The sequence below is a fragment of the Acartia tonsa genome, chromosome 9 (assembly GCF_053477335.1).
Source record: "Acartia tonsa isolate MP-2025a chromosome 9, ASM5347733v1, whole genome shotgun sequence".
NCBI lineage: Eukaryota > Metazoa > Arthropoda > Copepoda > Calanoida > Acartiidae > Acartia > Acartia tonsa.
Window position 1 is genome coordinate 29,347,009 of NC_137268.1, and position 17,202 is coordinate 29,364,210.

The 17,202-nt window shown below is 32.9% G+C and overlaps 3 protein-coding genes across 14 annotated transcripts in view; 1 reads left to right on the plus strand and 2 right to left on the minus strand.

Annotated features, from left to right (window-relative positions):
* Positions 1-12,972, minus strand: part of LOC145328728 (uncharacterized) — a 19,453-nt gene extending 6,481 nt beyond the window's left edge. Inside the window, exons 1-11 of the mRNA XM_080172537.1 lie at positions 12,923-12,972; positions 12,470-12,536; positions 11,847-11,908; positions 11,428-11,513; positions 10,954-11,045; positions 3,092-3,151; positions 2,798-2,869; positions 2,164-2,274; positions 1,587-1,686; positions 1,229-1,337; positions 586-689 (exon numbers count right to left, since the gene is read on the minus strand). Of these exons, the coding sequence (XP_080028663.1) occupies positions 586-689; positions 1,229-1,337; positions 1,587-1,686; positions 2,164-2,274; positions 2,798-2,869; positions 3,092-3,151; positions 10,954-10,968 (571 nt within the window). The 5' untranslated portion in view covers positions 10,969-11,045; positions 11,428-11,513; positions 11,847-11,908; positions 12,470-12,536; positions 12,923-12,972. The remainder of the gene's footprint in view (positions 1-585; positions 690-1,228; positions 1,338-1,586; positions 1,687-2,163; positions 2,275-2,797; positions 2,870-3,091; positions 3,152-10,953; positions 11,046-11,427; positions 11,514-11,846; positions 11,909-12,469; positions 12,537-12,922) is intronic.
* Positions 1-17,202, plus strand: part of LOC145328719 (uncharacterized) — a 152,061-nt gene that overhangs the window by 49,187 nt on the left and 85,672 nt on the right. The window lies entirely within an intron of this gene.
* On the minus strand, positions 13,625-17,201 carry LOC145328732 (zinc finger matrin-type protein 2). 8 transcript variants are annotated; one of them, XM_080172541.1, is made up of 7 exons: positions 17,072-17,201; positions 16,338-16,423; positions 16,186-16,231; positions 15,568-15,697; positions 14,996-15,127; positions 14,377-14,563; positions 13,625-14,139 (listed from the first exon to the last, which is right to left on the minus strand). In XM_080172541.1, the coding sequence occupies exons 1-6, from the start codon at positions 17,182-17,184 to the stop codon at positions 14,465-14,467; spliced, it is 606 nt and encodes a 201-aa protein (XP_080028667.1). In that variant the 5' UTR covers positions 17,185-17,201; the 3' UTR covers positions 13,625-14,139; positions 14,377-14,464. The 8 variants fall into 8 exon arrangements, with proteins under 8 accessions (XP_080028667.1, XP_080028673.1, XP_080028674.1 ...); XM_080172547.1 differs by having other exon boundaries at positions 13,625-14,149; XM_080172548.1 differs by having other exon boundaries at positions 13,625-14,159.

A 17,202-nucleotide genomic window follows, 5' to 3' on the forward strand; every position in this document is an offset into this window, starting at 1 on the left:
TAAAACCGGTTCTAAGCTATAATGAAAAATCATGTATTGTATCGTTTACATAAATTTGTAAAATGTGAGTATGTCTTTAAGCAGAATCCATTTACGCAATTTTGCAACAAGTTTCTAATATTTTTTTGATGTTTCTAATTAATATTCTGCTTATTCAATTTTCACATTCTGTTCATATTCGTTGTTCTGTCGTTAACTTAAAAAGCTTCGCATTTATGGATGTTGTCATCCTTATTTCATTTTAAAAAGGGGTAGTTGCATGAAATGTATTTAATCTTAATTTAGTGAACCACATCTTTTTTCCTGGTTAATGGGTTCTACTACATTTATATAGCATATATTTGTAATAAATTCAATTTTCTACCACGTAGTTTTTAAAATATCAAGACTTGAAAATTGTCTTTTTGTGATATATGCAATTTAAAAAGACGATTTTCAAGTCTTGATATTTTAAAAACTACGTAGTAAAAGATTGAAATTGTTTCAAATATATGCCATATAAATATAGTTTAACCATTTAACCAGGAAAAAATATGCGGTTCACTAAATTGAGTTCAAATGCATTTCGTGAAACTACCCCTTTACCTTTACACCCAAAAGCAATATATTCATTTAGTAGATGAATACAGAACACATCCGTATAAACTGGAAAACTTATCCTAAATCCTTCTTTACTGTCAACTCCAAAGCTGAAATAATAGTTTTGTTGAAACTAGAATATGAATACCTCTGGTAGCACAACAATAAAAGTAAAAACATTATTTTTGTAATCAAATAAATGAAAGAAAGATGCCATTTTTCAATGAAATTTATTTTGTTTCATAACTTACATAATTTTGTTTATGGACATATTAAAAAGACGTTACAGACGGACAGAAAAGCGAACGGACACTCTAGTTTTGGGAGTACGTTATCAATTAATTAAAAATTATTAATTTGATTTTAAATCTGCAAATAAACAAGGAAGTTTTAGTAACACAACTACTCTGTAGTTAAGGTATGTCTTGACGTTAAACTGTATATTAACTTACAACATTTCGTTATATTTTTGTTTATTAAATAATAGGTTTCTTGTTATAAAAATACTACTTTATTTCCTTAAATATCACAATTTACTATTTTTTCTTATATGAGTTTACTGTTCTTTTGTTACCCTTGTTAACTTTGATAAAAATGGTGTACTACTTATAGACATAATTGTACTTGTTGGATAAAACTGTTTAGGTACCTATAAACAGTTACGTGGGATTTGAATGTAGTTATGAGATGGCGCGAGTTCGAATCCATCAACCTCTCCATTTCTCGTTGACGTAGGATTTGGGGAACAGTGAATGCGTCTGAATAAAACGTAAGGGTGAGTTTATAATGACCAAGATCATGATAAATTGATTTACAAAATTACCCCGTATAGGTAGATCAAAATTAATGCTTTAATAGTTTCAATAGCTATTTTGATGGAACCAATAAAGACTTAATAATACTACCCAATGTTAGGCCAGCGAATGATAGATCGTGTTTATAAAACTTTGGGTACCAGTATAATTTACAATCAAATAACTCCCCCCTCTCCCACTTCAAAAACCAACCTGTATTTTGAACCATTACTTGGTGAAGTAGATTATTATCAAGCTTCCAGAAAACAATATTTCCAAACCAGTCCAGAGTTATTATGATATCATCCTTACACTAATGATAATAATAATTTTTGAAGCTGTCTTTGTCAACAAGGATTATAACATCCATAAGAAACGAAGCACAAAAAAAAACATGGATGGACAAACGGAAGAAGTGTGTTAGAGCAGATGTCAAACAAAAATAGAATATGTAAAAAATCAAAGGAAATCACGAAAATTTTATCTTTAGAAGCTTGGAAGACAGACAGATAAAAAACAATATACAGACTAGTTTATTTTAGTTTCAAAAAGAAATCTTTTTACGAAAGAATTTTTTTTCAAGGGGCAATTTCCCTCCTGAAATAATTATAAAACTTCCCTAAACCTATAAGAAGTTTTACTTAAATGTAGAACCATGTCGGTAAAGCAGTTAGCGAGATATTAAACTACAGACACAAAAACACTTTTTTCAAATCCGGGACAGGCTAATGCCCATACAAAATGACGGACAGAAAAATATGAAGTTTCAGCTATAAAAATTTATAAATTCCTTGACATCTGAAAGGCTGTTTGAATTAATTCTCGCCTTGGTTATAATCTCTTCTGTTTTAATATCAAGTACTTTCAGGTAACCGTTGTCAGTTCCACACAACAATAAATCCTAAAGTAAACAAGGATGAAAACATCCATATAGTAGGGAAGCTCCTCTGTAACATTAAGTAGATTGATGTCGGGCAGTTTATCTTTCAATCCGAATGAAGATTAAAATCTCGTTAACCGCTGATCTATTGGGCCCTACTTTCTACTGAAGGATTTAAGCTTTTTCTTTTGGGTGGTACACCCCACTTCCTCCCAAAAAATAAGAGGCCATGGGCGAAGCCCCTAGTAAATTTAAAAGTAAGCACAATAAAACAAATAAACAAAGTGTGTTAATTCCAGTGATCCATAGGAAAAGACAATGGCAGATAAATTGATGTACATTCCCAATGATGATGCACAAAATTACCCCTTTTGTAGATAACAATTAATTCTTAAAACGTTTTTAAACTTAACTTGATGAAACAACCAATTAAAATTTAATTGAAGTTGTTAAGTAAACAAATAAGAAAACGTTATTATAAAACTTTGAAGACTTGTGTAATTAACAGCTCAATGTTCCCTCACTCCAGGAATTTTTTACTAACCTTGCATAATGTGAAACATGTTGTTTTAGTTTTATCCTGATCCAAGATATCGTTGGTGAACAAATGGGTTAGCCTGTCAAATATACCAATAAATAATTACAAAGAGACAAAAATTTTATTTACTCAGCTGTTAAATGAGAAAGAAGTACGAGGTTTATTTTTGTAGATTCCTTTAACAATGTGAGGTCTTTCTAAAGAAGGTACATTTTAATTAATTTTACATATATTTTAATTGATAGTAAAGATTGAACACTAAATTTTTCTATCCAAGTTATTATTTGTATTGGTATATTTCCTTAAATCTTGAGTGCTCCATATTTGTATTGTATCGTATATTGAAGCACATATTCGTCCCTGAAAAGAATAAAAATGAAGAATAAACATAAAAATAAACAATTTAAATGACACTCTCATAGCATTACAATAACACAGTGGGACCTTTTGCCAAAAAACGGGACATTAAGGGTAGACAAAAGTAAACATCAATAAAAAAGCTTGTATTTGACGAAATGATGTAATTTCTTTTGCTTTAACTCAAAAATAACATAAATTTTGCTCCTGTTAACTTCTAATGTGCATTTGGTAAGTACGTCTGGCGGTTTAGGAGGAGCGAAGCTACCCTATTTTTAAAAAATCTATAAACCTTCATAACTTTAGTTAGGATAGGAATATTTTAACAAAATAAACGTCTATGTAAATATTTCTTCAATGCAAACAATGTTTGTGAACATGAATATAGCGTCAGGTGCACCCAGTTCGAGTCCCGGCATTTTTAGGTAGGTCCAGTATAAGTAAAATAGGACACTAATAAGGCATGTTTTCTAATGTTTTTTTTACAGATATAAACATTAAACAACAATAACATAATTTTCAAAACACTTTTGATTTTGTGTTAATACCTTTATTCTAAGTCTAGCTATCTTCATTTAAAGTTTGTATAAGAATATAAACATAATTGCCTATATTATATTCTCTCTCAAACGTATATTTCTCTCTCTCTCTCTCAGACGCATATATAATGTTTTTGCAATATTATAATTAATCCCCGAATTTGAATTTCTGCTGAACCAAAACCAGTTAGAAATACAATTTTTTTCAGAACACATGAAATTTAGCAAATTTAATTGCTAAAATAAAAGTATTTATAAGTCATCTTTTTTTAACGACTCCTTGTTCCCTTAAATGTCCATTAAAACCGCGAGAACGGCAAAAATCGTTAAAAATCACACCTACGGCGGCAAATAACGGCGAAACGGTTGGCCGGAGGCAAATAATGCAAAGTAAAGAAAGTTCCGCCTCAAAAAGTTAGAAAACATTGCAGAGATGACTTTGGGCTCTAAAATGACTCCTTCCCCCTCTAACGAGGGAAAATTTCAAATTAACAAGAACGAAATTGTTCAAACCATGCAATGTAAAATGCTCAATTACTCAAAAACGGCCGGGAGGCCCCAGGTTATGAAAACTGTTTTAAACACAATACATGTTGCATATTAATATTATTATTGCAAAACCCGGGGCATCCTGGCCGTTTTGGGGTAAAATGGAGAAAACTGATTTTTTGGGGTTAAAAATCTTAATATTTTTGGTGAAATTTTCTCACAAAATGTCAATTTACACCACCAAAAAAATATTTTTTTATAATTTTTCTTTAATTAGACATTGATACAGGTATCTGAAAAGTACCTCAATCAAAAATTATTTTCATAAGATGAACATAAATGTATTTTTTGTTGCTTTGAAAAAATTGTGTAAAAAAATCTGGAAAATCATCAAAACTGAAAAGAAATTTTTCACTACCTTTTTTTTATAATGGCATAAATCCGCCAAAAATGAATATTTTTAAAAAATTTCTTTTCTAGCTGTCTACTTACAACCATTATTAATTCCTAGGATAGATAAAAGTCAATTTTAAATTTTTTGGATGTCCCACTGGATCCCACTGTGAATAATAACAGACAAAAGGACAAAATAATGTATAGACTTTGAGCGCATTAGGCAATAAGAATCTTCACAAAAAAAATTCAGAGTTAATGAGGTTTCCCTTAGCCGTACAGACAGAAGGACACAGTGAATCATTGACTAGCTTCGCTGTTTCAATTAATATATTTCATGAGACAAAAAAATAAGCGTTGTCACTAATGGCTATTGGCGCAGCCTCTAGGGCATATTATTTAACCCTTAATTTAGATAGCTTTCCACATATGTTAAAACTGCAAAACAAATACGTCACAAGCTGAAATCATATGTTTTTGTATCCAAGTCAATGGACCGACTGAAAAATTTCATGTTCGCTAGACGTGATTTTTTCAGACATATTGCTTGTTGCAAAGCAATTCTACAAATAGGTCAGTCGTTGTTTGAAGTATATCATTTGTAATTAATTTACAACTAACACATTTTTACACTTGCAGCTGCGCTCCTATTCTATGAGGTCAGTATTCGAAGGGGAAGTGCCGAAAAAACCCCAAACCTTCCCAAAATAGCCTAAAACCATTACGGGATTTCTGTGAAGCTTCTCTACAATAGAGAACATATTCTGTTCACTACAGTAGATATGGAGATCCTAACGGTCAGACAATTAAACTTTTCGACTTCATATAAGGGGGGGGGGGAAGTTTACTGATTTGTTATGACATCCCCTCTACTCACAATCATTAGAGGAAGCGCGGTTATACCGCAGTTTGATCTATGGCACAACCCTATTAAGGTCCATTAAGTCCATTTGTTTCCCTCTTCAATTATTTAATTAAGAGGATGCGCAGTTTTCTGCAGTTCGGTAAAAAATATTATATATTCCGGACGGTAACGTCCGAGAGTCCGGAGATTGAATTTAATACATTCATACACAAAACCGGACATTTTCTCTCTCCGTTTTTCGTAACGGGAGAGAGGATTATTATACCCCTAGGGGAAGGCATCATATTCTCCCTTTGGGAAGGCAATTTACTTTGCGTTCCCCCCACACCTTGGCACAAAGGGGACGGGGGGAAAATACACTCGAGGAGACGGAGTGAGCGCCCACGGACTTACATATACACACGCACACATATACTCTACGGACTGACGTACATCACAGAGGGTCGGTTTACTGATTATATATCCGCGGGAAAGCACAGAGCGAGGGTTGTGAATTAAGGCCACGGGACACTCAACAGAAGAGAAGGGGGGAACACACACATACTCTCGCACGGACACTCACACACACACACATACACACACACACACCCACTTACATACATCTCTCGGACTCGCTTAGTCATACATTTAAAGAACTAGTGAACGCATAACTGCTCTACAAGCGATATGGCCTTTCGGCGACAATTAAATCGCGAATTCCAGTTTTTATGTAATTAAGTTAACATGTTATAGTAAAGGATATGACTATTCCTTTATGACGTTTGTTATGACGTCCAATTTTTGTCATGTTTATTTAGATTATATCCAGTGCATGTGATAAAACGATTTCAGCCAGATTATTCGGCGGTTTTTTATAATGGAAACGTTTTTTATTTGATTTTTGAGTCTTAGACGAGATTTTTTGTTTTCCCAGGTGGTCGGTTCGAGCATTAAGACCCCCCCCCAGATGACTGTTACAATTTTTCGGGGTGGTACTTCGAAAAGATTAAGGATCATAGGACCACCAGAAAACAATAAATCTTGTCATACTTGGGTTGAATTAAAATGTTAGTGAAATAATCCTTTGCTTTAATTCATCCCTGTTTAAATCATTTCATATGCAACTTGGAAAACTTCTTTCTAAATACGTAATATTATCGATAATCCTTGATAAAGGTCGTCATATCAATATGCTATATTAGTGTTTCTTCTCTAATGACCCCTCTATGGGGATAGAGCTCACAAATCCTATTTTTTATGACATTGCAAATAAAGTAAAAAATTGTACACTTATAGGAAATGAAATTCAGTACCAAAGTTTGGGAGGGTCGTATGGGCTTGTTTTTAAAGTTATCAACCTAATTCTTTTTGTAGGCTCTCTTATATGACTTGATATACACGGAAAACTTTGAAAATTGAATTTCGGTACTTTCCTTCTAGGGGCTTGTGGAGCAAAAGACCCCCCAAAACACTAAAAATATAAGTTCTGACCTTATTTTTAAAGATATCGACCTGATTTTTTCTTTATAATACTTTTTTAACATACCCGATTCAACGAACCATTACAGATTTCATTTTGGGACTTTCCTTCTAGGGGCTTGTGGAGCAAGAGACCCCCAAAACACAAAAATATGAGTACTGGGCTTATTTTTGAAGATATCGACCTGATTTTTTTTATAATACTTTTTAACATAACCGATTCAACAAACCATTACAGATTTCATTTTGGGACTTTCCTTCTAGGGGCTTGTGGAGCAAGAGACCCCAAAAACACAAAAATATGAGTACTTGGCTTATTTTTGAAGATATCCACCTGCTTTTTTTACATAAAAATAATATTTAAACATAACCGAATCTACGAACCATTACAGATTTCATTTTGGGACTTTCCTTCTAGGGGCTTGTGGAGCAAGAGACCCCCAAAACACAAAAATATGAGTACTGGGCTTATTTTTGAAGATATCGACCTGATTTTTTTTATAATACTTTTTAACATAACCGATTCAACAAACCATTACAGATTTCATTTTGGGACTTTCCTTCTAGGGGCTTGTGGAGCAAGAGACCCCAAAAACACAAAAATATGAGTACTTGGCTTATTTTTGAAGATATCCACCTGCTTTTTTTACATAAAAATAATATTTAAACATAACCGAATCTACGAACCATTACAGATTTCATTTTGGGACTTTCCTTCTAGGGGCTTGTGGAGCAAGAGACCCCAAAACACAAAAATATGAGTACTGGGCTTATTTTTGAAGATATCGACCTGATTTTTTTTATAATACTTTTTTAACATAACCGATTCAACAAACCATTACAGATTTCATTTTGGGACTTTCCTTCTAGGGGCTTGTGGAGCAAGAGACCCCAAAAACACAAAAATATGAGTACTTGGCTTATTTTTGAAGATATCCACCTGCTTTTTTTTTACATAAAAATAATATTTAAACATAACCGAATCTACGAACCATTACAGATTTCATTTTGGGACTTTCCTTCTAGGGGCTTGTGGAGCAAGAGACCCCCAAAATCATAAAAAAATGAGTTGTGGGCTTCTTTTGTAAGATATCAACCTGATTTTTTATATAAAAATACTATTTTAACATAACCGAATCTACGAACCATTACAGATTTCATTTTGGGACTTTCCTTCTACGGGCTTGTGGAGCAAAAGATCCCAAAAACACTAAAAATATGAGTTCTGAGCTTATTTATTAAGATATCAACTTGATTTTTAAAAAATAATACTGTTTTAACATAACCAAATTAAGAAAATATTACAGATTTCATTTTGGGACTTTCCTTCTAGGGGCTAGTGGAGCAAAGATTCCAAAACCACTAAAAATATGAGTTCTGAGCTTATTTTTTAAGATATCAACCTGATCTTTTTAAAATAATAATACTTTTTTAACATAACCGAACTAAGAAACCATTAAGGATTTCATTTTGGGACTTTCCTTCTAGGGGCTTGTGGAGCAAAAGACCCCCAAAACACTAAAAATATGAGTTCTGAGCTTATTTTTTAAGATAACCTGAGAACTCAATTAATTTTGTTTTGGAGGTGTTTTACCCTACTTTCCCCTAAAAGGAAAGTGCCAAAATGAAATTATTAGTGGCTACCTAGTTCAAACATGTGAAAAAAGTTTTACATGAAAAAAATCAGCTCAATATCTCTAAAAATATTTTTTGGGGGCCTTTTGCCCCACTAGCTTCTAGAAGGAAAGTCCCAAAATGAAATCTGTAATGGTTTCTTAGTTCGGTTATGTTAAAAAAAGTGTTGCTAAAAAAATCAGGTTGATATATTTAAAAATAAGGTCAGAACTCATATTTTTAGTGTTCTTGGGGTCTTGCTCCACAAGCCCGTAGAAGGAAAGTCCCAAAATGAAATCTGTAATGGTTCGTAGATTCGGTTATGTTAAAATAGTATTTTTATATAAAAAATCAGGTTGATATGTTTAAAAATAAGCTCAGAACTCATATTTTTGTGTTTTGGGGGTCTCTTGCTCCACAAGCCCCTAGAAGGAAAGTCCTAAAATGAAATCTGTAATGGTTCGTAGATTCGGTTATGTTAAAATAGTATTTTTATATAAAAAATCAGGTTGATATCTTAAAAAAGAAGCCCACAACTCATTTTTTTTATGATTTTTGGGGGTCTCTTGCTCCACAAGCCCCTAGAAGGAAAGTCCCAAAATGAAATCTGTAATGGTTCGTAGATTCGGTTATGTTTAAATATTATTTTTATGTAAAAAAAGCAGGTGGATATCTTCAAAAATAAGCCAAGTACTCATATTTTTGTGTTTTTGGGGTCTCTTGCTCCACAAGCCCCTAGAAGGAAAGTCCCAAAATGTTAAAAAAAGTGTTGCTAAAAAATCAGGTTGATATATTTAAAAACTAGCGGCTACGCCCCTAGAGGCCTCTAGTGGCACTTTAAATGTTTTTGTTTGTTAAATTTAATTTTTTATGTACGATACCACCTTATTTGACGTTGAAGTCTCCCCTAAGGGGGGGATTTTTTTGTTTTTGGGGGGGTTAGGGGTGTCCCACCCCTCAAGAAAATATCTTAAAACCACCACAGGACCAGTAGGTATATTCCCTGAAGAGTAGAGCCCATTCGGTTCAGTGGTTACCGAGATCTTAAGCTTCAGACGGACAGACAGACGGACAGACGGACAGACAGACATCGTTCTACTTTGTATTATAGATAAGGTCAGAACTCATATTTTTAGTGTTTTTGGGGTCTTTTGCTCCACAAGCCCGTATAAGGAAAGTCCTAAAATGAAATCTGTAATGGTTCGTAGATTCGGTTATGTTAAAATAGTATTTTTTTATTATATAAAAAAATAAGGTTGATATCTTAAAAGAGAAGCCCACATCTCATATTTTTATGATTTTTGGGGGTCTCTTGCTCCACAAGCCCCTAGAAGGAAAGTCCCAAAATGAAATTTGTAATGGTTCGTAGATACGGTTATGTTTAAATATTATTTTTATGTAAAAAAAGCAGGTTGATATCTTCAAAAATAAGCCCAGTACGCATATTTTTGTGTTTTGGGGGTCTCTTGCTCCAAAAGCCCCTAAGAGGAAAGTCCATAAATGAAATCTGTAATGGTTCGTTAATTCGGTTAAGTTAAAAAAGTATTATAAAAAAAAATCAGGTCGATATCTTCAAAAATAAGCCCAATACTCATATTTTTTTGTTTTGGGGGTCTCTTGCTCCACAAGCCCCTAGAAGGAAAGTCCCAAAATGAAATCTGTAATGGTTCGTTGAGTCGGGTATGTTAAAAAAGTATTATAAAGAAAAAATCAGGTCGATATCTTTAAAAATAAGGTCAGAACTCATATTTTTAGTGTTTTGGGGGGTCTTTTGCTCCACAAGCCCCTAGAAGGTAAGTACCGAAATTCAATTTTCAAAGTTTTCCGTGTATATCAAGTTATATAAGAGAGCCTACAAAAAGAATTAGGTTGATAACTTTAAAAACAAGCCCATACGACCCTCCCAAACTTTGGTACTGAATTTCATTTCCTATAAGTGTACAAACTTCCCCCCCCCTTGGATAAAAAATATTATATACAGTTTATTCAAAATTACCTTTTTTACTCATTTTTAAAAACTTATATATTAGGTATTAATTTTCTCTCTACTTATGTAGATGAGTGATGTTTTTTTTTGCATATTTTTATACGGTTTTTAAGTCACTCTAATAAACACACAAAACACTCACTTACACAAAAACACACTCACACACAAACAATATTTCACATAACAAAGTACATCTTGTAGGTAAATACTTTAAGAATCATTAATCCAGAAATCAGATAAATTTTATATATTATCAGCATGTTTTAAATGGTCCTACGGACTTTTTGCCAATGATTATAGAGTTGCAACGCTTTATTTTATACAATTCTAACATTCTTAAACTAATGAAAATAGCTATCCGTTAAACAGACGTACAGAACGATTCTAATTATACCTAGAAAAGAATTGCTTTAAAAACTAGTAGGAAATATATCTTCTATTTAGATCAAATAATAAATACCTCATCTAAGATCATATCGTAGACTCCTCTAAAATTATGGTTTCTGCTCCATTCAGGGTTTTTAACAACTTTTCTGTCGTTCAGAGTTGCACCTAAAAAGTTAAAACTCAGGTATCTCAAGATAGGACAATGTACTAAAACTTGAAATATCCTCCCGGTGCAGTGATGACAACAAAATTACCCCCTTCTGTAGACCAAAATAAAATATTTGTTAAAAGTTTGAAAGCATGTAAATTCCAGATTAAAACTTCCCAATAACTGGGTATAAACTTTTAATATGTTCAGAGGGTTGAAATTAAACACATAGCAGCTGCGTTTCTAGCATCTAGGAACTTAGTATTCAAAAGAGAATTAAGGGAGTAGTACTTAACTGCCTAATATCATCCCAAGACTTTAATTGGTTCAATGGTTAGCGAGATCTTAACGGACAAACAGACATACAATTACTTCATAATTTGATATTTAAAGCTTTACCTAAGCAATCGAGGACGTGTTTATTGCAGCCGTTTTCTCCAAGACAAAAATTCCTCTGAAGATTTATTAGCTTTTGATAAAAGTTCCTTAATAATAATATCTATTTTAGAATCCTTTGATTTCAAATATAAAAAATAGTTAAACAATAACAATAAATTTACAGGGATAGTGCAACTGCCAATGTTAACTTGATATTACGATAACTTTTCTGATATTCTTTTAAATTTTTTTTTATTCGACAAAAATATAAAAAAAATCAACTCGGTACAAAAATAATCTTTGGATAATTTTAACGTTTTCATTCAGCATTGATCGTTCAAGAATCTAATCTACGAGACATTAATTTCGTTGAATCAAAATTTTGTTTTTATCGAGTTATTTCTTATATTCTTAATTATTCCTTAAAAGCATCATATCACCTTAAACTTTTAGCACATCTCTTTGACTTGGCATAGCTTGTGTAGTTCAAATTGGCTTTCAACTAAAGAATCTTTTATCAGAATATTGTGCTATATTTAGAAGCTAAGGAACTACCTAGGTATATAATTCCATTTATTAGCTCTATTTGGTGGAAAACGTGATTTTCTCGGCTGCTAAAGATAGAGCACTGAATCTAATTTTGAAGATTATGCATACTAATGGGCATAATTCCGTAAAGTTGGGTTTTAGGTTGTAGTCAAATGCTCTTATATGGACCATTTCATGTACATTTGGTTATAATTAAGAACACTTTGACTTAAAAAGCGCATTTGACTACAACCCAACACCCAACTTCACGGAAAAACGCGAAAATAATATCGCTCTTTTTTAGGGGATATGTAGAAAGATTTGTGAAAAAATTCACATGAACACAATGCATCTACTCTACAACTATCTATATGCGTCTGTATGTCTGTTTGACTCTTTATCTCCAAATACAGAGAAGGAGATGACAATGGAAATAATATTAATCTCTCTTATAACCTCCAAAGACCTTGAGGCAGTAACTTGGCGGGTCCATATTAATTTTATTTTCTATAGTCTACATCCTGTATATTAATACCTGAGAATTGCTGTGGCAAAATGCGCGAATCTTTTGGCGCCAAATCTGTACGGAAGAATTCACGACATCCTGTTTTTACAAATAATCAATGTAAATTAACCCTTAACGGCATACCTAAACTTTTAGGTTTAGGAAAAGAATTGAAGCCTTTATTCATCTAAAAAAAAACAGACACTTTTTATCTTAATAAACTTGTCTTACAGTAAAAATCTGAAATAAACTCATTTGAGGAGGAGTGGGGGGGGGGGGTCATTGGGGGCGATTTATCTTGGGAGGGCAGTGGAACCCTACCCCAAAATAGTTATAAACCTTCTAGAGCCTATGGGAAGCTACCCTGCATAGGAGAACCATATCGATTCAGTGGTTGGTTAGCGAATTCTTTCGTTACAGACACACAGATACTGTTACTTTATCATAGGAATGGATTTTTTCCTTTTAATTCTACATTGATTTTCCTTGAATATATTTGAAATTGTTTCAATACTGTCTGAAGTCAAAGATATTTTATTTATCAAATTTTAACCAAAGAACTGGTTACCTACTAATATTTTTGAGTAGATCATTTCTTTATTTTACTTCCTTTAATTGCACGACCCTAGACTAGATGTCCTAACTGAGCATGAAAATGAGTTGCACCTGTTTACGGACAAAGTCATTCTCCCCTAGTCTCACTGTCACTAAGTGTCATTTGTTAGACAATTTAGCAATAGATACAATTTTTAACTTATTTAACCATACATACATAAAAACATCAAGCATATACGGTACATGTAAGATTACTTTTTTTAAAACTAGTTTTCATAATAACTAATGCCATTTTGAACTGAATAGGTTTGAAAAACAAACCCAAGGTGTTACAGAAAGACTAAAAATGTGGTTACACACGTACCCACAGACATACTTTTTAGAGACCATCCTTTTAGATGTCCCATGGTACATACAAATTACAAGAATGCAGTTAAAAAAAAAGATCGGTGGAATATGTGAAAACTAATTGACATAATAAAAAATATCTTTCCTAAGTCTGGATTTTCCAGGTATGCAAATATCTTGACCAAAACCTCCACTGGCATGGTTACAAGGCTGGCCTTGGTGTTGGTGGCACTTGTCACAGACATTGTGTGTGTTAGCAGCAAACCTACTCTACAACTAATATTTATCTGAAATTTTCAGTTTTCATATATACAAATGCATTTAGATCAGCTCAATTAATACTGCTCTTATAAACAAAATTACCCCTTTCTATAGATTGTTGTTTGAAAAAATGTACCTATGGACAATGAAAGTTCGTAAAACCCAATCTTTTAAAAGTAAAGTCCCCAACGTAAACATGTTACTCTCACTCAGGGATTCAGGGATAGGACATTGGATGATAATAATAATATAAATTATTGTTATTGCAGATTCAACATATAGGTTTGAAGAGTTTCGGCATTTGATCAAATGTTTTTGAACAATATATGAATATTGTTGTGTGAAAAATGAGCTGATATACAATATACATATTATACATGAAAAAGGTACTTATGTAAAATTACAAAACAACATAACACTTTAAATTGTCATAGCTTCATATATCTATCTACAAATTAAATACAAAATTTAATTCGACATTTTACGACTGAAATTTAAGTATGACAATGACATAAACAAACAAAAAGGCAGTTTCCCTGCAAGTACCTGTTAAGCACTGACCCACCCCCTTCCCCAATTTTGATAAAAAAAAAGAAAATAATATGAGGGGGGAGGGTTATTTTTTATTTCTTTGTTTATTACTTTAGAGCAAGTTAGCTTAGGTAGTGGAAAGCCCCGCAGGGTTAGGACAGGGCCACCCGCAAGGGTTTGTAAAGGGGAAAAATATACTCTATCTTTTTTTCAATTGCGGGGGTTCAGTGCTCAACAGGCACTATGAAAGGAAAGCGCCACAAAAAAAATAATTTGAAACGCAACGCATGTTACAAAAGTATCAACTTCCCTCACTCTGTATGAATGTAATTAATTCTTTTTTGATCCTCCGAATCCTCCAAAACCCATCATGGCCATCATATCAGCGTCTGCGCCCCCCAAATCATTATCATCTTCAACCTTCTTCTTCTAAAACAAAACCAATTTTCATTAGATTGATAAAAGTTATTACACTAGATTGTGAGTCAGATACAATATAATTAAACTTTTGGACGATTTACTTTCCCCCCAAAAAATAGATGGCTTTCCCAAAACATTAAATTTTTTATGACTGGCTTATTAAATAAGGAGAAAATGATAAAAATAACTACTGCTCTTCTGTACCAAAATGGTTATAGGTACTTTCTAATCAATAATGTGGTCGGATTGTTCATACAATTTTCATATTGTCCCCTTTAAGGGATTGGGGATCTAGACTTTCTACATTTATTGGATTGAGGCACCTCCGTCCCCCAATTACTATAAACAAAATTTTCTGTGCTCTTTGTAAAATTATACCCCTTTTTCTTGTCTTTTCTGTACTCTTTGGCTTATTATATACTCATTGTAATATTTCTTTACCTTTTTCTTCTCTTTTCTGTACTCTTTGGCTCTTTCCTCCTCTTCTCTTAGCTCCTCTAAGCGTTGATCAATGTCATACTCTTTTTTCTTCTCCTCCAATTTTCTTTTGTTCACATTAAATCTGGCTTTTACCTGAAATTGACAAATGCTGTAAAATAGGTACTAAAGAACATTTAAAAACTGTTTACATTATTAGTACTACGATTTACCATTCATTTTCTGATATATAATATAGCTTTAATTTGAAAAGTATAGGTACTTTTGTGTCAAAGCAATTGATTATTCATAATCTCAACTTATTAGGTATAAAATTTCAAAGTTTATTGTTAAGACCACGGTAGACCATTTTTCATTCATTTATCAATAATTAAAATAAAACAAGTTAGTATATCAACCCAAAAAATGACTTACATCACAGCTGATGAATATTCCATCATACAAAATTCTACATTTTTGCATTTGGATGAATATTTAAGTCAAGTTTATCTAAAACTAACCCCCCCCCCCCCCCACCCCAAAAAAAGAAGAAAGAATTGTAACCGGGAGGGGCAGAAATATGTAAAACCACCAACCTGATCTAAACTGGATCTCTCAATCTTCATTGACATGCCCAGGTTACGCTGATGTTTCTTTCCGTTGATGTGGTCCAGGAAATTAATGGAATCTTTGACAACACAATCACAAACATTGCAATAGTAACCACCCTGTGCGGATTACGAGTTTCTTTCTTCTTAATATATACATATTTATATTCCAAAGTACTAGTATGTCAGTCTTTTCGTCTGCTAAGATCTAGTTAACGACTGGAATTTGTCTAGGGCAGGTTTTAAGCTATATTATAGGGGAACAACACATGCAGGTAAATAAAGTGATATTAAATGCCAAAAGAAAGATTTAGGGGGAAAAGTCTTTAACTTGAAGATTTTTGTTGTAATCTTTATATGATCTGATAGAATGTTTATCTGACATAGCAAACGATTTCGCTCACTATTGGACCAATCAGAAAATGTTAGTAATTATAGATAGGTCCTAGACAGATTTCATCTAACTTTCATCTTTTGTGTTTTACTACTTCATTTCCAAAGTTAATATTTAAGATAATGGGACCCCCAATCCCTTGAGCCGACTAACTAAAAGTATCACCCCCCCCCCCAACATCCTCTCAATGGACTATAAAAAAAACTCGATATCCCTGAGCAGCTTGTGGTGTGTTCTTGGTTATCACAACTGATTTACCTAAATACAAGAACAGTATTTAGACAGTTATCATCAATAAATCCACGAAAATTATATTTTTGTTAATATTTTATCTAATTAAAAGTTTTTAAACAAATTTTCTCACCTAATTTAGAGTCTAAGTCTACTTTGTAATCTCTCTGTTTTAAAAGTTCTCTCTTTACTTTTTCTCCTTTATCTTCACTGGATTCTCTAAAATTAACAACAAGTATAACAACGTCAAAAAGTAGAGAAGCAAAAAATCAAGGATGGGAGTATGGAAAAAAATATAAAAAAAAAGGATAATCAAGGATGGGAGTATGGAAAAAAATATATAAAAGGATTTGATGGTTTGCTAAAATCAAGAATATAAATCTATATTATTGGAGAGAATAATCACAAAACCTATCTCGTGTATTTTTTCTCTCTCAATATTTATATTTTTTTAGCGTGACTGACAGACCGACGGACAAAGTAAATTACATACTGAATGCTCATTGGCATAGGGAATCTTCGTAAAAACATTTCAGTTATCTATATGCAGGGGCTGCTATTCAGCCAATTAATTCCCATTGAAAATGCCGCAAAATTTAAAATTGTTTTTTTTACGTAACTGAAGGGGAGTGCGTAAGAAGGGGGGGGGGGGCAGATCAGGGGGTTGTGGGAAAATTTTCCTTTAGAATCGTTTGTCAGAATCACATTCCCTTTTCCCTATCTATAACAAAGAATTGCAGGAAATACACCACTTTAACTGCTGCAAGACTGCTACAAGTAGACCCAATATAACAAAGAAGCCCCCATCTTCAATACCAAAAAAAAAGTTATTCCTTAAGATCCCTGAAATTCCTGAAAACGACTTACCCTTTCGACAACGACTTCTCAACGTCCTCCCTCAATTTGGCGGCTTTCTCATATTCGTCCAGGTCCCACTTCCGCCTGTGGTCGTCCGGCCGCATACTTCGGTCTGAACTCATTTTTCTTTAATTTTGTGT